Source organism: Heterocephalus glaber, unplaced genomic scaffold (genome assembly GCF_053883595.1).
Source record: "Heterocephalus glaber isolate CG9 unplaced genomic scaffold, H.glaber_assembly_v1.0 deba00000546, whole genome shotgun sequence".
NCBI lineage: Eukaryota > Metazoa > Chordata > Mammalia > Rodentia > Bathyergidae > Heterocephalus > Heterocephalus glaber.
This window is the reverse complement of record NW_028258147.1, coordinates 973900-997320: the sequence shown is the minus strand read 5'-3', so window position 1 is coordinate 997320 and position 23421 is coordinate 973900. Positions and strand designations below refer to the sequence as shown.

General features: G+C 35.5%; 1 protein-coding gene across 5 annotated transcripts in view; it reads right to left on the bottom strand.

The window, feature by feature from the left end:
* The window catches only part of Itprid1 (ITPR interacting domain containing 1), a 168136-nt gene that overhangs the window by 26537 nt on the left and 118178 nt on the right, over positions 1–23421 (bottom strand). For 4 of the 5 annotated variants that reach the window (XM_087204511.1, XM_087204512.1, XM_087204514.1 and 1 more), the window contains one exon: positions 6754–6831. The exons of the other annotated variant lie outside the window; for it this stretch is intronic. In XM_087204511.1, the coding sequence (XP_087060637.1) occupies positions 6754–6831 (78 nt within the window). The remainder of the gene's footprint in view (positions 1–6753; positions 6832–23421) is intronic. 5 annotated transcript variants of the gene reach the window in all.

Genomic DNA, 23421 nt, shown 5'->3' with positions numbered 1-23421 from the left:
AAAAAAAAAACCAAAACAACTTAGCCATAAAACTCTGACAATGGTGCATCCTAAAAGATAAAATTATTTGACAACTTTTAATTTCTTTAAATAGTTATTGAAATTTCAGATGCTACCTCTTGAATTAGTAGTAAGTAGTTTTACTTACTTTAAAAAAGTTTTCTAATGTCATCAATCCAGTAATCAATTTATTTTCATTTCATATTACCTACAAAGGGAGATGACTATGTCTTTGCCTTTCTTGTTACATTTAGCCTTATTTCATAAATTATTTTATGTACTTTAAAATTTCTACATTCTCTAATGTAATAATGTTATGATTTTTGTGAGAATTGGCATACTTTTTGTTGTACCTTTTGGCCATTTAGCTTTTTAAATTTTTTTTGATTTTTATTTTAATTCTCAATGTAATTTTTAAATTATCATTGGGTCTTTTATTGGCTAAGTGCATTTATTCCATCCATAACTATTTTCATAAGCTATGCATTTGGTCTGATTATTTGTAATTTTATATTACCTATTTTTATAACTGTGATTTATGTAGTAAAAATGTAGCATACTTGTTATAAATCCTCCGTCTGGCTCTGAAAATAGGCATTACTAATAATCCATGACAGTCTTTTCTGTTGAGCTGGAATTCAGCCTCAGTCTCGTCAGTTCAACATTACTAGTGGCTAATACTTATCAATAAGAGTCAGGACACAAGTTTTAATCTATTGTTACTCTAAAGTTCTACTAATAATGACCAAACGTTATTTCACATTTAGATAGACCTGGTTTTCAGCTGTATTATAGATAGCTACTTCAGAGACTTAAAAGAGGATTAAAGGAGATAATATCAAATAGCACTCTGCCTAGCACTCAATATCTGGTATTATTATTGATATAATTAATTTGCAATTTACACTTTTGCCATATTGACTATATTTTCTTTTATTTTTTTTCTGGCAACTCAGAAGAAATATAGCATGTTTTTAAATGTAATTAGTGGTAACATCAAAAATGCAAACATCTCTTATGACAATTATCAACATTGAGAATTAAACAGTACCTTTTGACTCCCTAATAAATCAGTATTTGTTGAGAGGTTTGTTTTCTTTTATCATTTAGCTTCATATGATATTATCTAGAATTTTAGGTCCAGCATTTGTTATTTTATTCTTTTTCTTTTTAAAAACTATTCATGATAATTTATCTTATGTCTGTAGAATTTATAATTCTTCTGACTCTGCCTTGACTGATCTCTTAGACAGGACTTCCTTAATTGATAGGCTACTCTATGTTTAGTTATTTTTTTCCAGGAAAACTATATATAGATAACTTATCTCCAGAGCCTTTGCTAATTTAAAATGTTGCTTTAGGGCCGGGGATTTAGCTCAGTGGTTTCACCGCCTGCTGCGCAAGCTGAAGGACCCGAGTTCGTTCCCGGGTACCAAAAAACTAACTAAATAAATCTTTGGGCCAGGGATTTAGCTCAGTGGTTCTGCCGCCATCCTCGCAAGTACAAGGGCCCAAGTTCGATCCCCGGTACCAAAAAAAAAAAAGAAATGAAATGTTGCTTTGTATAACATCTTGAAAGGGTATAGAGCTACAAAATTTCTACCTTAAAATGCAATCAATGCATCTCTATTTTCTAGCATCTGAGGTGAAGATGTTTTTTGAGAGGTGAATAAACAAAAACAAACAAAAAGCAAAAGCTTCTCTACTGGTTGCATAAACTGACCATTCTATTGGTTACAACACTCACATTACTTTCTCTGGCATCTGTCCATATCATTTTCTTTAGAAACTGTGATATTGACACACTACGTTGAGAATGTCTTAGAAGTTATTTGTTTAGACAGGTGCCCCTGCAGCAAATGTCCCTGCTCTCACTTCTCCCACAGTTGTGCTTCAACCCAGGGGAGGAAAAGGGGTCAGTGTGCCTGCAGCTCAGTGGCATGGAATAATCATACAATAACTGAACATGTAGGCTCTTTATATGAAGGAAGTTATAGTTTAATCTAGTTAAATATATCTAAAATGCAACATTTACATTGTCTTAGTTACTTTTCTCTCATTGCTGAGGCCAAATACCCAACACTCAGAGTTAAAGGGGGAAAAGTTTATTTAGCTCACAGTTTATAGAAGTTTCAGTCCATAATCGGCTGGCTCCAAGGCAGGGTGGCATGGCAGTAAGGCATTGCAGAGGAAGAACTGTTCATGGTGGGCAGAAGGTAGCAAAGTAAGCAAGAGACAAGACAAGCCTCTTTCTGTTCCTTACATTTTATCCAGGCTATCGGGATTAGGGCAGTGCCAAATCAGTCAGTGTACTGATTTAGTAATCATCCACCCCTAAGCCTAGCATCCTTAATCCTAACATTGTACCATGAATCAATCATATACTCTAGATTCGGCCACATCTGAAAACCCCCCACCTATGACCACATGAGGCTTTTAAGGGGGACATCTAATACAAGTCCTAACATATGTAAACCTATAATGATTGCATTGTTAAAATGCACATAGTTTCTTTGTCTATATTGATATTTATTTATTAAATTTTCATGAGGTACTAAAAGGAGGGTAGATCCAATTTTGACTAGTAAACCTGCATTTGTTGTCTTTAAAAAATGTACTACAATGACAAATTTTAATTTAGAGGTGTTTATCTCATATTTGAAAGTAGAAGAACAGAAGGGCCCAGGCTGAAGTGAATAATAACTTAATACCTACTTGAGACAATAGGTAGATTTCAAATTTTGTAATACCAATTTTTTTTTTGGTACTGGGGATGGATCTCAGATCTTTGCATTTGCAAGGCAGGCACAGTGCCACTGAGCTAAATCCCTGGCCCTGTAATATCAATTTCTTTGGAGTTTTTAATTTCTGCACTGATAAAATTACCAGAGTCACAGTGATAACTAGTACACAGTTTTTGGTTGTTTTGTGTGTTTGTTTTTGTTTTGTGAAGCTGACTGGGAACAAATATTATCCTTGCTTGAGTTAACCAGTTGATTGGTAGATGATTATATGAAATGCTGAGGCAGTAAGAGGAAGCAGTTCTTTTACATGACATCCCAGTTCATTAGAAATAATAATCCAAGATAGAAAAGAGGAAAATTAGTTATCGAGCTTTAAAGAATATCTTTCATGTTAATTTTTTTTTTTTTGGACCACCAACATTGTCTTTTACTGATTCTAAGTCATTTTAAATTCAGATACAATTCTTTTGCATATTCTCAGTCATTCATGTAACAGCATCATTTACTGATTGGCTCTTCTGTGCCAGGCACTGGATTGGACAATGAAGAGTGTTGAAAGACACAGCCCAGCCTTCAAAGATGCTTTCTAGTGGACAAACTTGAGATTAAAGATAAAGTAGGTGTTAAAGAACTCTACAATGAATGACCGTTCCTTTAATTTTATGGCAAAGAAATATACACCAGAATACCATCTACAACATTTAACCTTTAAAACATATCATTCACAAGGAATACCCCCTAAACACTGAAATAAAGTAATCTTAAAGTGGATTACTAGCCACCTTCTAGAAGAAATTTAGTTGTATTTGTTCATTCCACAAGCATGTATTTCATGTAGTACTTACTGTGTGTTAGGCAATATGATAAACTAGAAAATGCAACGGAACCTAACACTGGGTCCATTCTCTAGAAGTTCACAGTCTAATGTTCCAAAAATGAACTCCAAGGATGTTCAGGAGCCCTTATAAAGAGTAAAGCTGCCTTAAAATAAGTGTCTTTGCTCATCTTTAAAAGCAAATCCATTTGGCTTGGCCCCCAGCAGCACTGACTTTTACTTAAAGCACAACTGTACTGACATCTAAGAGTATTTGTATTCAAGCATTAAAAATCATTCAGAAAAGATATTCTGAATAACGACTACAGAAAAAAAAATGAAGTGAAGTATGCCTCTTTATAATATTCATTTCAGCAAGAGAAGCATAATATAGAAAATAGAAAAGGCAATTAGGGACCTACAAATGACAAAATGAAGAACGGTAAAAGCAGAAGAAACTGTTAGACAAACTTACTTTTATCTACTAGTACCAGATCAGTGATGACAGTGTACAATGTTATCATTAGCAGTGCTCGTAGGATAAGGTTACGTGTCTACTCTTAAAGTACAAGGGTGATCATTAGGTACCTTATTCTGAATTGATTTTTCTAAAGGACTTACATCTTTGGCCTAATTTCAGATAAGCAATTCTAATATCTTTAGTAACAGTGTATATTTCATTCCATTATGTGATGTTGTGATTCTCTTTTCCTGGACTTTACTCTTAAAAAGCAAAGATGTCTGCACTATAACAGATTTTGAGACTGAATTCTTTTTTATTTCTTGGCAGAACATGTTTTTGCCAAGTTTACAACCCACTTGAACTTCTGTTTGTTCTTTGATTTTAGAATCAACTTGAGTTCCTAGATTGGAAAAATCATGGATTTAGGCATAAGATTTTAAAAAGTCTAATGAAATGTACTGAAGATTTTTTATCATCATCATCATCAAATATCTGTAAATAATGATCCTTTAAATTAACATTCAGTGTGGTTGAATCTGAAATATACTGCTTTAATTTTAGGTGGAATCATTTTCCCTTGAGAACTGTTTTAAAAAAATAACTTTGTAAAGAAAAACAATTTAAAGACATTTTAAGTAAAGCTTACTTTAATTTTTAACTCTAAAAAAAGGAGTATGCTTCATTTGCAAACCTACTTGAGCATTTGTTTCCTAAGTACCTGCGATTTTTAGTGTTTGCAGTATGCCCAAGCTCTCACGTAAATTCTGGGGACTGAAGAGAAGTCAGAGATATTATTCTTGCCATTAACATGCTATTGTATAGTGGATTTGATTGCTTCAAACTTAGCTTTACAAATTTGGCTTAAACAATGAGTAAGTTAGAAACATGTTAATTATAGGGTTCTACGTTGTAACCCAGTGAAGGAAGGGGAGTGTCTGAACTCTGCTTTTGGCCATTATTGACTCTTTCCTTTTTTTGCTGAAAGCCAGTACCATCAGCTCTACCCTCTCTGAGGAAGAAAGGCTGGTGAGGCATTTTGTCTTGGGATTAGGTTATGAGTCAGTGAAGAAACGGTCTCAACCGAAGATTGGTGGAACTTGGGTGTCAAGAGTTGGCAACACCCAGCTGCCTCTTCTTTAATAGACAAATCAACAAACAATTTTGTGTGTGAGAAGAAAAGGATATGGGAAAAATTCTGCCAAGAAATATAATGGAAACTTTCCTCCTTTGATTTTCCCCATCAACTGTCCTAATTATTTGTAATAGGGTATTAGTTGAGTTGTGGAAGGAAGGGAACAAACAGAAAATTTATAAGAAAAAATAATATTAAATTTGGGAAACAGTTGCACTTTTGACCTGGGTGACACCATCACAGTTATGTCTCCAAGTAGGCATAAAGTTTTCAATGGGTCTCAGAGCCAGAGGGCTTCTGTCTTCTCTTTCTTCCTTGGGATTCCACAACTATCTGAAATGCTGCAAGAGCATCAGTGCTTTCTCTAATGACAATAAATATGTCTATTTCTAACTTCCTACAGGTAGAAAAAGACTTCACTATCTTTATCTCTGCAGTGATTGTATTATGGTTCATGTTTAGATGTCCCCCCAAAGCCTCATGCCAATGAGGTGGGACTTTCTTTTTCAGAGGTAATTGAATCTGGAATGTGTGATGCTAGGGCTAAGGGTGTGTGATTACTAAACCACTACATGTGAGCAATTAGTTTGGCACTGCCTTAATCCCAGTAAGTCTGAATAAGATCAAAGGGGTGAAAAGATGCTGGTAATTCCCTTGTTGCCTTTGCTGCCTTGTGTCATGTTTCTCCTCTGCAATGCTTGTTTGCCATCCCTGTCTTGGAACCAGCCAACTATGAACTGAAACCTCTATGAACTATAAGCCAAATAAACCCCTTCCACTCTAACTTTGGATGTTGAGTATTTTGTTTCAGCAACAAGAGAAAAGTAACTTGCATAGATTGGTAGTAATAGAACTAAATCTAAGCAACTTTCTTTTTGAGAAAAAATTTTTTGAAATTAAAATATTCATAATTTTTATCTTCATTCTGCAAAATAAACTGACTAAATTAATTTTAGGTAGAGTAGTATCCCCAACATACTTTGGATGCAGCAGAGAACACAAATCTAAACCAGGAGATGACAAAAGAGTATGGTGATATTTTTCTTTAAAAGGCAGGGCATTGAATCATTTAGACAGTAGGAAATTATCCAAAGCGTCCCTGACAATAAAAAAGAAAAATCTGCATGTGCTTCTTCTGAAATAATTTTATATGGGCTTTTTAGATTATATTCACAAAGAAGTTTTTTTCACAAAAGCAAAATGGTTTTGACTTCTATGGATACACATTTTCTTGTAACTAAATTTTTAGGGAAATTGGGTTAATGTATTTCAATGACACTATTGCCTTGCTTGGAAATGCTTCTACTAGACGTATAGTATCTTTGGCAAGTTGAAATTTAAAACTTAATTTTGTTATAGATTATCTATTAAATATTTGCTATTAAGAAACTCATTTATATTAATCACCCTCTTGGCCAAGTTCTATCACTTTTTAATTGTTCCTGGTATCACCATTGTAATTAGAGCAGACCTTCAAATCTACTGAGATTGGAAGAGTAATCATAGGATCTTCCTTTCTCTGGGCTTTTCTTCCTAAACAATGCCAAATGCTTTAAAAATTGATCAAGTTGATAGACATATTATACCAGGAGGACCTCACCTACTGCTGATGTGCAGGCATCTCTGGGGGCGGTGTCTCTCCTGCAGTTTATCACCCCACGATGGTGCCCAGATGCAACTTGTTAAACAGGAAAGAAGAATGGGTAACAGGGGGTTTGAGGAAGAGGTGATACAATTATCTAGATTGGAACATGACCAATACATCCACACCATACCCACAAACACCAAGATTAAAATCATTCCTTTTCTAAATGAAGCACTTGGGCTTGGAAAGGGAAAAAATAGACAAAAGAGGTTTAGGGGTCTGATAACTGTTTGAAAAACAAGCCAATGTTTTTATACCACTGACATGAATTTTAGAAGCCTATTTGGTCTTATTGTGTGGTTTGTTTTTCTCATTCATTTGTGCAGGTCTCATGCTGCTTATTGCTTTGGACACAGAGGAAATCAGATAAAGGGCTATTGAAAACTATTCAATAAGTGATTTGAGGAATCTACTGTGTGATTTCAGGCACTAGCTATTTTTAAGATGAAATAAGATAGGGCCTGTGGAATCAATAAGACTATGAAATAACTGGAGCTTTGTCAGTGGGTAAAGGATATGTTGATGAATAGATTACCTCTTCTTCATAGTCCCATTTCCTACTCCCTTACTGTTCTTCCTGGGAAAAATTCTTAATAAATCACTTTAACCCAAACCTCAACCTGAAGTCTATTTTTGGGGAACAAAGCCTATGACAGGTGGTAGGTAAAATTCATAGTTGGACTCTTTAGATCTACATGTTTAAAAATCTAATTATTGAAGGCAATAGACACCAATATGTAAATGCTAATTACTAAGACCCAAGGAATAACCATAAATATAATAAGTTAAAAAGGTTAATAACAATTATTTATATATATAAAAATAAAGAAAACAATTGAGAACCATGATCACCAAGATAATATTACCTATATATATAAAAAACTATAATTCTCAAAAATTGCAAACAATACTTTCCATGCTTATGTGTATAGCAGGAATCTCACAACACTATAAAAATGTTGTATAACAATCAGACCTCTTAATAGAAAAATGAGTAGAATTCTCAGTAAACTCCAACGCATTACTTATATTAGGCATTAATTAGTCATTTAGTGTTACTAGTAATGGTCTTGGGTCATATCTGAAAGTGAAAGTTTGTATAATTGCACATACTTTGCTCACAGGAATTCAAGAAAAAGATTCAAATTTTAAAAATGCTTTAATGTCTCATTTTGCTTAATGCAGTACTAAGGATTATACATTGAAAATTATTGATCAGGCCTTCATCTCTTTGTCCATAAAAATAGCATAAGAAAATTTACAAATACTTTCAAAATTAATCCATACTGAGGTTCTCCCTTATCCATGGTTTTGCTTTTCACAGTTTGAATTACATACAGTCGACTGTGGTTGGAAAACACAGTAGAGCACAAAAAGTAATTGGGAAAGGGACACCCTATCACATGACTGTCATTGCAATACATTTTAATAATTGTACATTATAATAATATTTTATATGTATAAACTTGGTCCTATTCACAGTGTCAAACATTCACGGGTGTGTGTGTGTGTGTGTGTGTGTGTCTTACATCACATCCCTTACAGATAAAGGGGGAGTACTACACTAACAATGGTATTAAAGCTATCACTTGTTGCTCATTATCACTGTTGGTGATATTTATACATTGTCTGTACTCTTTGCAACTCCTAAACTGCATGAATCTTACTATGCTTATCATGAAGACAGGAACATTGAGGTCTGTGGGCCTCAAATACATTATCACAGGTAACACAAGTAACACATATGATCTGGCCCTATCTTCATGGCTTTTCCCACTAACATATGTGCATGTCAAATGTTTGGTATTTTACTTGTCTGTCCTGTAACTATGTCCAAAGTAGAAATGAAGATATATGAGCAGTGTGTGTTTAGTGAACCTATATCATTTTATTTCCTAAGAGCTAAACTCTAGATTATGGCAATTTCCAGAATTTTGTTAATCAATATATACTTTTCAGAAGTGATCTTTATTCTCTTTAAGAAAATTAAATATAACATTAACCTAGGTTAATGCAGAAAGTTATACTTGTAAGCCTACAGCATATACTTTTAAGAGAAATGTCTCTGTAAAATGGGCATAGTAGCTCATTCCTGTAATCCCAGCACTGATCGCGGGAGACTGAGGCAGGATAATTGCAAGTTCAAGTCCTACTGGATTAACTTAATGAGACTCTGTCTTAAAATTTTAAAAAGGCTGGGGATATAGCTCAGTTGTAGAGTACTCCTGGATTTGATCCCCAGTACCACAAAAAAAGGAAAAAAAGAAAAGAAAAGAATTATCAGTCCATTCTTTGTGGGTGATAGAAGACATTAGCTCTATGCCCCCAGTGATGTATGGTGTTCATTCTGCCACTGTACCTCATGATATGCATAAGAAAGGACATTCCAAAGATTTTAGTGATCTGAAAACAGGAACACAGTCCTCAAGTCATGAGTTTATTAGGTTTAAAAAATAAGCAATGAGTATTCTAAATCCAGATGACTATGGCATTCAATAGCTTCTCCTTAGAGGACCTTTCCAAACCATCCATCGTAGTGACTACAATGTCACTTCCTGTGCCAGAGCACTCTAAGGTTAATAATAACAATCCCATTATCCCACTTTATGTTTAATAACCTTAAAGCACCTGATAAAATCTTATTTGTTGATTAATTCTGTAAATATTTATAGAGTACCCACTATGTGCAAGGAACATTTTAAGGATATATATATGTAGTATTGAGCAAAACAAAGAAAATTACTGTATCTAGGAGAGCATATACCTATTAATTGTCATAGCTTCCTTTTCTAGAGGCTTTATTATATTCTCAGCTATAGGCACACAATGGGTTCTAGGTAAGTATTTGTTAAATTACTGTACTAGGATAAGTATAAACCTGAAAACTTGAATGAACAGATTTTTAAAAAGTAAACTATTGAGCTAAAGTTCAGTTTTATCCCCATTTTCATCCCCATGACCCCACAGAAGGCAAAAGTAATTAGCTGCAGCCTTCTACTTTATTTTTAATTTTTAATTTTTTGGTACTAGGAATCCAACTCAGGGCCTCATGCTTGCCCGGTAGGCACTATGCCACTGAGCTACATCCCTGGCCCATTCCTTCTACTTTAAAGCATAATTTTACTGAAAATCTTTTGAGGACATCATTTCCCTTATTATAGGTATACAAGATAGGCATTGTAAGTGTTAGATAGTTTAGACTAAAGGACAATCTAGGATTCCATGGTATCTGGAGTTGTGGACCTTGGGTGGTATAGTGAAGAGTTCCCTAAACTTCACACAGATGACTTAGATTCAACTCCCAAAGCTCGTGCACACCAACTTGTTATTCTGTGACAAATAACTTAAGTCTTCTAAGTCAAGGGTTGGCACATGAAAAATGCAGATAATCTCAGATGAATAAGCTATTGCACCAGTGAGTGTAAGAAAGAGAGAGAGAGAGAGAGAGAGAGAGAGAGAGAGAGAGAGAGAGAGAGAGAGAGAGAGAGCTAGAAAATATTAAAGCTCTTGGCCAGAGGGACACAAATGTAACTTAATGTTTTTATACTGTACAGAGGGCAATAAACATTCAAAATGAGATCTGCATTGCTGAGATGTCATCTATTACACTCAGAAATGCCATCATGCTGTTGAGTATACAGCATAAATGTAAACTGGATCTGGCTTTATTTTTTATGTTACCGACTTTTTATTAGTACATGTTTGTGATACCTAATGAATACATTCACCCTGGGAATTTGGTACATGTATGTACTGCATCTTAATAGTTTTTATTTCCTTTTCCTTTCCCTTCCTTACCCACTTTCTCTATCTCTAGATCCTCTTCCCATTTGTAAATGATTTATCTCTGTTTCCTACTATCTGTCTTGTATTTCTGGGGTTTCTCATATAAGGAAAACCATACTTTTATGCTTTTATGTCTAATTTATTTCACTTAACATTATGGTCTCAGGGTGCATCCATTTTCCTACAAGTGATTCGATTTATCCGTTTTAGCTGAGTTGTATTCCATTGCATAAATATACCTCATTTTCTATATTCATTCTTCTGTTGATGAACATATAGGCTGCTTTCAAGACTTAGCTATTATGAGTTGTGTTGCTATAAGCATGTGTATTCATATATCACCATAAAATGATGACTTTAACTCTTTTGGGAAGATACCTAGAAGGGGAATAGGTGAGTTGAATGGAATTTCTAGTTTTAGTTGTAGAGAACTCTCCATACTGATATTTAGTGGTTACACTAGTTTACATTCCCACCAACAAAGTATAAGGGTTACGTTCTCCTCACAGCCTTGCCAGCATTTGTTGTTTTTTGAGTTCTTTTTTTTTTTCCTTAAATTCTTTTACTGGTACATTTTAGATATACAACACATTTACATTTCTCTTTGGAAAATTGTACCTTTACATGATGCATCTTGGTTCTTTTTTTTTCCCCCCATTCCTAGCCCTCCCTTCACCCCCTCCACCCTTCCCTATTTACAAAGACTTTATTTCCATTTTTTCCATTTCTGAGCATTTTTCCTTTCTCTTCTTTCCTTTCCCCTGCCCCTCCCACTACCACTACCCTTTGGACCTTTGCTTCTTATTTTGCATTTTCAATTATTCATTCTAATCATTGGTACATTTTAGGTATAGAATAAAATGACATTCATCATTGGAAATATGCACCTTTACATAGTCTCTCTTGGTTCGTATTTTTCAACCTTGCCCAGCCCTCCCTTCAACCCTCCATTCCTCCCTATTTACAAAGATTTTGTTCCTATTTTTCCATTTTCTCATATTCATTCCATTCCCTTCTTTCCTTTCCCCTGCCCCTCCCACTTACTTTCCCTTTGCCCCTTTTCTTCCTATTTCACATCACTTATTATACGTTTTAGTCCTTATTTACACTTTCAGTTTCTCACACCAGAGAAACTATTCGGTATTTACACATGTGTGTCCTATTTATTTCACTTAAGAATATTGCCTCAATGTGCATTCACTTAGCTATAAATGTCTCTAATTTCTCATTATTTATGGCTGAGTAGTACTCCATTTTATAAAAAAACCCCACATTTTCTTTATCCAGTCTCCAGTTGATGGGCATTTGGGCTGTTTCCAAATTTTACCTATTACAAACTGTGCTGCTATGAACATGGGTGCACATATATCACTGTGGTATGATTCTTTTAATTCTTTGGGGAAGATCCCCAGCAGTGGAATAGCAGGGTCAAATGGGACTTCCAGTCCTAGTTCTTTGAGGTATCTCTATACTGATTTCCACAGTGCTTGCACCAGTCTACACTCCCACCAGCAGTGGAGCAGGGTTCCTCTTTCCCCACAGCCCAGCCAGCATTTGTTATTGGTTGATTTCATAATAGCAGCCATTCTTTCTGGAGGGAAGTGGAATCTCAGTGTTGTTTTCATGTGCATCTCTCGAATGACCAGTGATGTTGAACATTTTTTCATGTATTTATTTGCTGTTTCTACTTCTTTGTCTGAGAAATGTCTGTTCATTTCAGATGCCCATTTTTGGATTGGGTCTTTAAATTTGGGAGGTCTGATCTTTTTAAGTTCTTTATAGATTCGAAATAGTAGACCATTATGAAAGAGCAGGTGAAGATTTTTTCCCACATTGTGGGTTGTCTCTTCACACTACTGGTGGTTTCTCTTGCTGTGCAGAAGCCTTTTAATTAGAAGAGATCCCACTTGTTGATTGTTTGTGGTACTTCATGGGCAACTGAGGTTTTGTTCATAAAATCTTTTCTTACACCTGTGTCTTCAAGGGTTCTACCTAACCTCTGTTCCAACTGGTTCAGAGTTTCTATTTTAATATTTAGATCTTTAATCCATTTTGATTTTAGTTTAGTGCATGGTGAGAGATATAGGTCTAGTTTTAATCTTTGGCAAGTTGAAGCCCAATTTTTCCAGCACCATTTATTAAAGAGGCTATCTTTCCTCCAGTGAGGATGTTTGGCTCCTTTATCGAAGATGAGATGGCTGAGTGTGTCTGGCGTTGTTTCTGCATTTTCTAATCTGTTCCACTGGTCCTCAAGTCTGTTTCTTTGAAAGTCCCATGCTGTTTTTATCACAGTAGCTTTGTAGTAGAGTTGCAGGTTGGGGATTGTGATACCCTCTGCCATGTCTCTGTTATTTAGAATTGCTTTTGCTATTCTGGGTCTCTTCTTGTTCCAAATGAATTTTTGGATTGTTTTCTCGAGGTCTATGAAGTATGCTGCTCGGATCTCTATTGGAATTGCATTAAATCTATATAGCCATTTTGGAAGTATGGCCATTTTCACTATATTAATACTTTCTACACAAGAGCAGGGGATGTCTGTCCATTTTCTGATATCATCTTCAATCTCTCTTTTCAGAGTGCCATAGTTTTCAGAGAAGAGGTCTTTGATTTCTTTCATTAGGATGATTTCTAGGTATTTCAGGTTTTTGGATGCTATTGTGAAAGGAATTATTTGCCCTATTTCTCTCTCAGTGAGTCTGTCATTGGTGAAGAGGAAAGCTATTGATTTTTGTGTGTTGACCTTGTAACCAGCTACTTGACTGAATTTGGTTATTAAGTCTAGAAGACTTTTAGGGGAGTTCTTGGGGTCTTCTATATAGAGTATCATGTCATCTGCAAATAATGACAATTTGACTTCTTCATTTCCTATCTTTATTCTTTTTATTTCTTTCTCTTGTCTAATTGCTGTGGCTAATGTTTCCAGAAATATATTGAACAAGACTGGTGATAGTGGACATCTTTGTCTTCTTTCTGATTTTAGTGTGAAGGATTTCAGTTTTTGACCATTTAGTATGATATTGGTTGTTGGTTTTTCATAGATGGCTTCTATCAGTTTGAGGTAGAGATCATCTATTCCATTTTTTTTGTCGGGTTTTTATCGTAAATGCATGTTGGATTTTGTCAAATGCTTTTTCTGCACCTATGGAGATAATCCTATGGTTTTTGTCCTTGGCTCTATTGATATAGTGTATTACATTGATGGATTTGCATATATTGAACCATCCCTGCATCCCTGGGATGAATCCCACTTGATCAGGGTGTATGATCTTCTTGATGATCTTCTGCATTCTGTTTGCCATTATCTTATTAAGGATTTTTGCATCTATGTTCATTAGTGAGATTGGCCTATAGTTCTCCTTTTCAGTTGGGTCTTTCTCTGCTTTGGGGATCAAGGTGGTGCTTGCTTCCAAGAATGAATTTGGGAGTACTGCTTCCCTTTCAATTTCATTGAAGAGTTTAAACGGTAGTGGCAGCAGTTCCTCTCTAAATGTCTTGTAGAATTCAGCAGTGAAGCCATCAAGGCCCGGGCTTTTCTTAGTTGATAAGTTTTTAGTTACATTTTCAATTTCATTGGTTGATATTGGGTTGTTCAGAATTTCTAGGTCTTCTTCGTTCAACTTTGGTAATTCATATGTGTCTAGGAATCTGTCCATTTCTTCTGTGTTTTCCATCTTATTGGCATATAGGTTCTGGAAGTAGGTATTGATGATCCTCTGAATTTCTGCTGGGTCTGTTGTAATTTCACCCTTTTCATTCCTAATTGCATGGATTTGGGCCTTTTCTTTCCTTTTTCTGACAAAGTTGGCTAAAGGTTTGTCAATTTTGTTGATTCTTTTGAAGAACCAACTCTTGGCTTTGTTGATTTTTTTGCATCATTCTCTTAGTCTCCATTGCATTGATTTCTCCTCTGATCTTTATAAATTCCTCCCTTGTATGAGCTTTGGGGTTGTCCTTCTCTTCTTTTTCTAGAAGCTTGAGGTTCAGCATCAGGTTGTTTAATTGGGCTTGTTTTCTTTTCCTAATATGCATATTCACTGCTATGAATTTCCCTCTTAAGACTGCTTTCATTGTGTCCCATAGATTCTGATATGTTGTATTGTCATTGTCATTTAACTGAAGGGACTGTCTGATTTCTTCTTTAATTTCCTCTGTGACCCATTGGTTATTCAGAAGTGTGTTGTTCAATTTCCACATGTTTATGAAATTTTTTGAGTTTTTTTAGCTGTGGATCTCCAATTTCATTGCACTATGGTCTGATAATATACAGGGGATAACTTCAATTCCTTTGCACTTACTTAAACATGTTCTATGTGTGAGTATGTGGTGTATTTTGGAGAATGACCCATGTGCAGCTGAGAAGAATGTGTATTCTGAGTTTGTGGGGTGGAAGACTCTGTAAACATCTGTTAAGTACATTTGTTGAAGAGTTCGATTGAGTTCTAGTATTTCATTACTTATTTTTTGTCTAGTTGATCTATCTATGTGTCACAGTGGGGTGTTGAGGTCCCCCACTACAATTGTACTAGTACATATATGACTTTTCATGTCTGTTAGTGTTTGTTTTATATAGTTGGGTGCACTAGTGTTTGGTGCATAGATATTTATGATTGTCATCTCTTCCTCTTGGATTCTTCCCTTTAAAAGGATGTAGTGTCCTTCTTCATCTCTCTTAATCAGTGTTGGTTTGAAATCTACTTGATCTGCAAAGAAGATAGCTACTCCTGCTTCTTTTCGGGTTTCTGTCACATGGAGTATTGTTTTCCACCCTTTAACTTTCAGTCTATGAGTTTCCTTTTGAATGAAGTGTGTTTCTTGTATGCAGCATATTGTTGGATATTGCTTCTTGACCCATTCTGCCAGTCTATTTCTTTTGATTGGTGAATTGAGACCATTAACATTGATGGTTATAACTGAAACATATTGACTTGTCATTGCCATGACTTTTTCTTTTTGTTGGGTTCTCCCCCTTTACATTCAATTTCTTGTCATGCCAGATGGGTTCATTCTGCTTGCTTCCTGGGATTGTGATCCTCAATGTCTGTTCCTAGGATATTGTGTCAAATTCTTTGGAGTGCTGGTTTGGTATTCACGAAGTTCCTAAGGTGCTCTTTGTCATGAAAGTATCTTATTTCTCCATGAAGTTTGAAAGATAGTTTTGCAGGGTACATCAATGTGGGTTGGAGGCTGTTTTCTTTTAGGGCTTGGAATATGTCACTCCAAGCTCTTCTTGCCTTGATGGTTTGTGTTGAGAAGTCTGCTGTGATTCTGATGGGTTTTCCTTTGTATGTGATTTGTTTCTTTTCTCTGACTGCTTGGAGAACTTTGTTCTTCTGTTGTGTTTCTGGAATCTTAACAATTATATGCCTATGTGTAGATTTTTTTTTTGATCAAGGCTATTTGGAGTCCTATATGCCTCCCTTATCTGTATGTCAAGCTCTTTTCCCCTGCTTGGGAAGTTTTCTGCCATTATTTCGGTGAAGAGATTTTTTATGTCATCTCCACTCTCTCCTGTTTCTTTATTGACTCCAATAAGTCTTGTGTTATTCTTCTTTGCATCATCAACAGCTGCTGGATTGATTTCTCATGTTCCCTTATAATTTTGAAGCAATTTTTCTTTTCCTGGTCACTAATTACTATCTTACTCTCTATATCTGAAATTCTGTCCTCACATTGACTCATTCTGCTGTGTACACTTTCAACGGAGTTTTTCATCTCCTGGAAATCTATTTGCATTTGTTTTATGGATTCCATTTGTTTCTTATGTTGGGATTCCATCATGTTCCTGAGCTCCTCTCTGGATTTATTAATCATGTCTTGCACTAGGGGCACAATTTCTCCTGTTATCTGAGAAATTATTTCTGATTTCATTTTTTCCAGATCCCCTTTTGTTGCCAGTTCAGTGGGTCCAGGTGGTTGAGTATCAGAGTGTTCCATCTCATTTCCCTTTGGGGTTGCTGTAGGTGATCTGGAAGTCTGGTTTTGAGACTTATTTACATGTTTTCTCATTTCAACTGGGGCAGGGGGCTGTTAGCACCTGCACGGATTACCTCCTCTGAGCTGGGTGAGGTGGGACAGGGGCTGGGAGCAGCGGTAGCCATGGTGACCCTAAACCCCTTTCCTGCGGGCTGGGAGCAGAGGGAGGGATGGTGGCCAGAAAGCCCCTTCCTGTGGACCAGGAGCAGTGGGATGGCGGCTCAGAAGCCCCTCCCTCTGGGCTGGGAGTGGTGGGAGGGCTGGTGGCCCAGAAGCCCCTTCCTTTGGGTTACGAGCAGGGGGACAGAAGGTGCCCAAAACCCCTTTCCTCTGGGCTAGGAGGAGTGGGAGGGAAGGTGACTGGGAAAGCCCTTCCTCTGGACCAGGAGCAGTGGGACGGCAGCTCAGAAGCCCCTACCTCTGGGCCGGGAACAGCAGGACTCAGTACCTTGGTCTGGTGGTCTGGTGTCCTCTGAGTCTTTGTGGTGTGGAACCAGGTGGCTGCTTCTCTGCAGTAGGGTGATTCGGCATCTTCAGTGCAAGTTGGGACCTCGGTAGGGCATACACAGACCTATCTGTCTGCAGTGGGCTGTTTCAGCATGTTCTGTGTGACTCAGGGCCTCGGTAGGGTGTGCACAGACCTGCCTGTCTGCAGCAGGTGTTCCATGCGACTCGTTTTTTGAGTTCTTAATGATAACTATTCTTTCTGGAGTTGGAAATGGCTTTAGTCTTAAGCAAAACAGACTACTGATCAGAGGAAGATTTAAAGGAAGGATGGCCTTAACCAAGAATATCTTTTCTTCTAGTTCATCTTACTATCAGATACCCTACTAGTAGAAAAGTTTAAATTCAGAAACAATCCTGACTGAAATATATAATTAAATACATTATTTTAAATAAAGCAAGCACAGAGTCTTACTAAAAGGGTGGGATGAGCATTCATAGAATAATTTTTTCTTTTCAGGGATCTGGGCATGTCCAGGAAAAACTTGAGAATACCTTAGTCATTCACATCTCAATAACACCGAGCATCTGTACAAATAGGAAGTGAATACTAAGGCTGAGTACTGAATCCATGCTCCAACAAATATGCAAGCTTTTCGTCAAAGGCTGGTGAGGTTATTTGTTAAGGCATATGAGAAAATCTCCATTTAGCCATTAACTGACCACTAAGCTATCTGAGTAGGTACTTCAGTGGCTGTACATAACAAACAATACAGACTACAGAGTTAATCTAGAAAATTTACTTTAAAGCAAATTAAGTAATCTTAAACAACAGCAATAGCAGACTAACACCACATCAAATCATAGAGGAATATCTGATTTCAAATGTTTTTATATTATTTTATTTAAAATGGCCAGTTTTAAGTGAGATATTACAAGGTATAAAAAGTTTTAAGTGAGATATTACAGTTTTAAGTGAGATATCACAGTTTTAAGTGAGATATTACAAGATATAAAAAAGGAAAGTGTGGTCACTACACAGCAAAACAAAAATTGGTCAATGAAAACTGTCCTTGAAAAAGTGTATATGTTGCACTTATTAGATAAAAACAACACATCAGTTATTATATACTTACATGTATGTTTTCAAAGAATGAAAGCAAACTAAAGAATTAAAGTAGTGTATGAAAATAATGTCTCATCAAATATAAGACAACATTACAGAACAGAAATTATAGAAATAACCAATAAAAATTTGGAGTTGCAAAGTATGGTAGCTGAAATGAGAAATTCAGTGCAGAGCCTCAACATTTGATGTGAGCTGGCAGAGGAAGGAACCCAAAACCATGTAAATAGTCAATTGAAATCATACAATGGTTACAGTTTTTCATCTTCAGTGCTGGAGATTGAACCCAGGGCCTTCTCATCATGCTACATCTCTAGCCCTTTTTTATTTTATATTTTTCTACAGAGTCTCACTAAGGTGCTATTTGCCCAGACTCTGTTGGAACTTCCAGTCCTACCTCGGCTTCCCAGAGTGCTGAGATTACAGGCATGAGGCATCAAATCTGGTTGTAAAAACAGATTTTTAAAAAATAGAAAAATAAGCAAACCCTAAGAGACTGGAGGGACATCATTAAATGTTCTCAAGTACATAATTGAGATCTGAAAGAGGAAAGAAAGGGGCATTAAGAGTATTTCAAGAAATAATATCCCATATTTCCCAAACTTGAGAAAAAACAGGGGACCCCCCCCCATCAGAAAATTCCAGGCAGGATAAACTCAGAGAGATTTACACACTTACACACTTTTTTTTTTTTTTTTTGGTACCGGGGATTGAACTCGGGTCCTTGCACTTGCAAGGCAGGTGGCAGAACTTACACACATTTTAATGAAACTCTCAAAAGACAAAGAAAGAATCTTGAAAGTAGCAATAGAAAAATGACTCATCACATACAAAAAGATGATCAGATTAACAGCTGTTTTCTCAATAGAAACTGTGTGAAACAGAAGGCTATGAATGAAATAATCAAGATTTTCTGTACACACTCATAATTCCAGCATTTGGGAAGCTGAGGTCCTGTCTCAAAATAAATAAACTTTTTAAAATGTTGGAGCTGTAGCTCAGAGCAAAGGCCCTGGGTTCAATCCTTAGTACCAGGAGGAAAGAGAGAAAGATAGAAGCACTATTCAGCAAAACTACCCTTCAAATATGTTACTCCAAGACACACAAAACCATAGAATCAATCACTAGCAGAAATGTCTTATGAGAAAAACTAATAAAAAGCCTTCAGAATGAAATGAAAGAAAACTAGACAATAACTCAGATCCACATGAAGAAATAAACAGCACTCATAAACTACATAAGTAAATATGAAGACAATAAAAAGTATTTTGCTTATAATTATTTTATTCTGTTATCAGATCTAAAACATAGGTCAAAGCAATAATTTCAAAGATGTGCTGATGGAAAAGCTTTATTTTGGCTCACAACTTTGGAGGTCCTGGTTCATGACCAAGCAGTCCTATTGCTTTTGGGTATATGGTGCAGCAGCACATCTTAATGGGAGTGTGTGGTAGAGCAAAACAGCTCAACTCATGGTCAAGGAGAAAAAGAAGAGAAGAACGGGACTGGACCTCTCTATCCTTTTCAAAGGCATGCTCCCTGGTGACCCGAAGATCTCTCACCAGCCCTCATTTCTTAAAAGTTCCAGATTTGATAAATTATTTAGACAGACATCATCAGAAAAGTCCTTGTGGATATAGATGTAAAAGTCCCTGAAGGATATTAGCAAATGAGCCCAGCAATATATAAAATAGATTATGCACTATGACTATGTGAGATATGTCCCAGGAATGCAAGGGTATTCTAGCACCTGCAAATTAGTCAACGGACATACTAATTATTATTTATACAGAAAATGAATGACAAAAACTATATACACATGGTCGCCTCAATTGATGCAGAAAAAACATTTGATGAAATACATTTTCTAATGGTAAAATACTCAACAAATGAGGAATAAAACTATATTCTACCTGATAAAGGGCATTTGCAAAAGAACATAGCCAACATTGTATTTAACAATAAAAGATTGAATACTTTCCCCCTAAAGTTAAGAGAAAGATAGAATGTCCACTATACATTTCTATTTCTGTACAATTGAGAAAAAAGTAAAATGCATCCAGAATGAAAAAGAATTAAAATTACTTCTGCTTTTAGATTACATGCACACACACACACACACACACACACACACACACACACACACACATACAATTATTATTAGAGCTAAAAATGAGTTCAGCAAAGTTGCAGGATATATGATCAATATACAATAATCAACTTTATTTCTGTATATTAGCAATGAATGACCTAAAATTGAAATTAAGGAAATAATTCCATGTAGAATATAAAAGAATAAACTCTACATAGAGTAAATTTTCCAAAGAACTTTAAGACATCTACATAGAAAACTACATAACACTATTGAATGAATTAAAGAAGATCAAATAAATGAAAATATATTCTATATTTTGTGTTGAAGAGATCAATATTCCCAAAATTGATCTTAAAATTACATACAACTTCTATTAAAATCTTAGCTGTCTTTTTATGCAGAAATTGGCTATAAATTTTATATGGAAATTTAAAGGACTCAGGCTAGCGAGAACAATCTTGAGAGCCAGATGTGGTGGCACATGTTTGTAATCCCAGCACTCTGAGAGGCTGAGGCAGAAGGATCACAAATTCAAGCCCAGACTGAGCAGCTTAGTGACTAAGCAAGATCTTCTGACAAAATTAAAATAAAATTTAAAAGGGCTTAGAATGTAGCTTAGTGGAAAGGCCTTGAGTTCAATGCCCAGTACTGGAAGAGGGGGATCTTGAAACAGAATATCAAAATTGAAGAATTTATATTTTCCTTAAAATTTACCACAAAGCTGTAGTAATAAAAGCAATGTCATATTATAATATGATTAGTATATAGATTAATCATATAGAATTTAATAGAAAATCTATTACTTAATAGTAAATTAATTTTCAACAAATGTACTAAGCAATGTAGTGAGGAAAAAATAGACATATCCACAGATGGTCCTGAGATAACAAAAAAAACACATGAAAAAGAATAAAGTTGAACTTCCTACTTCATACTAGGTGAAAAAAGTTAATTCAAATGGTTACAAACAATTTTGTAACTCCTAAAACTATAAAACTCATACAGGTAGAAGTAAATCATAGTGACCTCATGCTATACACTGGTTTCTTAGACATGAGACCAAGAGTACAATCAAAGAGAAAAAATAATACAATGAATATCATCAAAATGTGAAATGGAGCTTTAAATGACTCAGTCAAGTAAATGATTTTATACCACCATTAACATTAGAAACAAAATTTGCAGTAATAGCATAGAATAAACTAAATAGCTTAAAATTAATAAATCTTAATAGTAATAATTAAAAAATGGATGAATGATGAAAGGGAAAACTAGAAGAAGTAAAATTTGAAAAAGAAAAGCAGGAGAGAAAAGAGATAAACATCCAATTAAAGAATAAAATAAAGTAAATAGATTAGATAAAACTAACAACAACAAAAAAGAAATAGGACAGAAAAAAGAAGAAAAAATAAACCAAAGAGCAACTAAATAAATAAATGGGCAAAAGAAAAAGACCAAAAGAAGACAAAAACCCTAAAAAGCAAACTCAGGAAAAGAGAAATAAGTCCAAAAATTTCTTTACATTGAAGTATTGGATGAGCAATTTCTTTCCAGGTCCTGTAGTGTTGGAATCTACCAGATATGGAGGTGGGATAATGAGTCACACGTTGGAGAAAAGACAGCTGTCTAAAAAATGATGCTGGGAAAACTGGATGTACATTTGTAGAAAATTCAAACTAGATTCCTATCTCTGACCATTAAAAAACACACACACACAAAAATGGATCAAAAACCTAGATATAAGCCTTAAACTTTGAAACTGCTAAAAGAAAACATAGGAGGAACAACTGAAGTCATAGACACAGGCAAAGTCTTCTTGAATAGGATGCTAATAGCACAGGAAATAATAACAAGAGTCAACAAACAGGACTACATCAAATTAAAAAGTTTATGCACAGCAAGGAAAACAATAAAGAGTGAAGAGAAAACCTACAGATCGGGAGAAAATCCTTGCCAGCTGCTTATCTGACAGAGGACTAGTACATGGAATATATAAAGAATTCAAAAAACCTAACACCAAAACAGTCAAATAGGGTTGGGGATTTAGCTCAGTGGTGCCACCAACTGCCTCCCAAGCGGAAGGTCCCGAGATCCATCCCCGGTATCAAAAAAACAAAGAACAAAAACAAAACAGTCAAATAGTCCAATCAGTAACCAGGCAAAGTTATAAAATAAACACCTCTCAAAATGAGAATTATACATGGTCAGTAAGTATACATGAAAAATGTCCATCTTTAGCCATTAGGGAAATGCAAATCAAAAGTACATTGAGATTCTACCCTTCCCCAGTCGGAATCGCTATGATCAAGAATAAAAGAATTTAAGAAAAAAAAATACAAAAAACAATAAATGCTGGCAAAGATAGCAGAAAAAGAAACCCATTTACACTGCTGGTGGGAAGGTAAATAGTACAACCACTGTGGAAATCAATATGAAGATTCCTCAAAAAACTGAAAATAGAACTACGTTTGATCCAGCTATAGTACTCTTTGGTATACTCCTGAGGGAATTAAAGTGAGCATTCCAGGTAGGCGTGGAGCCATTGATCTACATCCCCAGCCCTAAAGTCAGCATTCCATAGGGACACCTCTTACCATGTTTACTGAGGCACAGTCTACACTAGCTAAGATTTGGAACCAGCCTAGGTGCTCATCAACAGAGGGACAGATAAAGAAAATGTGGTATATATATAAAATGAAGTATCATACAGCTATAAAAAGAATGAAATTTTGTAGTTTTCAGAGAAATGAATGGATCTGGAAATTATCACATTGAATGAAATAAACCACACTCAGAAAGACAAAAATTATATGTTATTCCTAATATATGGAATCTGAAAAAGATGACAAGAAAGTCAAAGGGAGATTATTATTACACAAGAGGAAGTGAAGAAGGGAAAGGAGGAAGAGGTGCAAAGGCATGTAATAATGGGGATGAATATGATCAAAATACATTATACACATTAATCTGCCCCCCAAAAAAACACCTGACACTGGGGGAGGGTGGGGCAAGGTAGGTGAAGGGGGACAAAGTGATTAAAGTATGTTATGTGCATGTACACACCTGGCAAAATGAAAACCATTAATCTGTATAACCAATGAAATATAGTTAATAACATTAATATTAACAAAAATGTGGGGATAAACTTAATTAAAAATTTATTAACAATTAGTACTAATTAAAATGTGGGAAACAAATT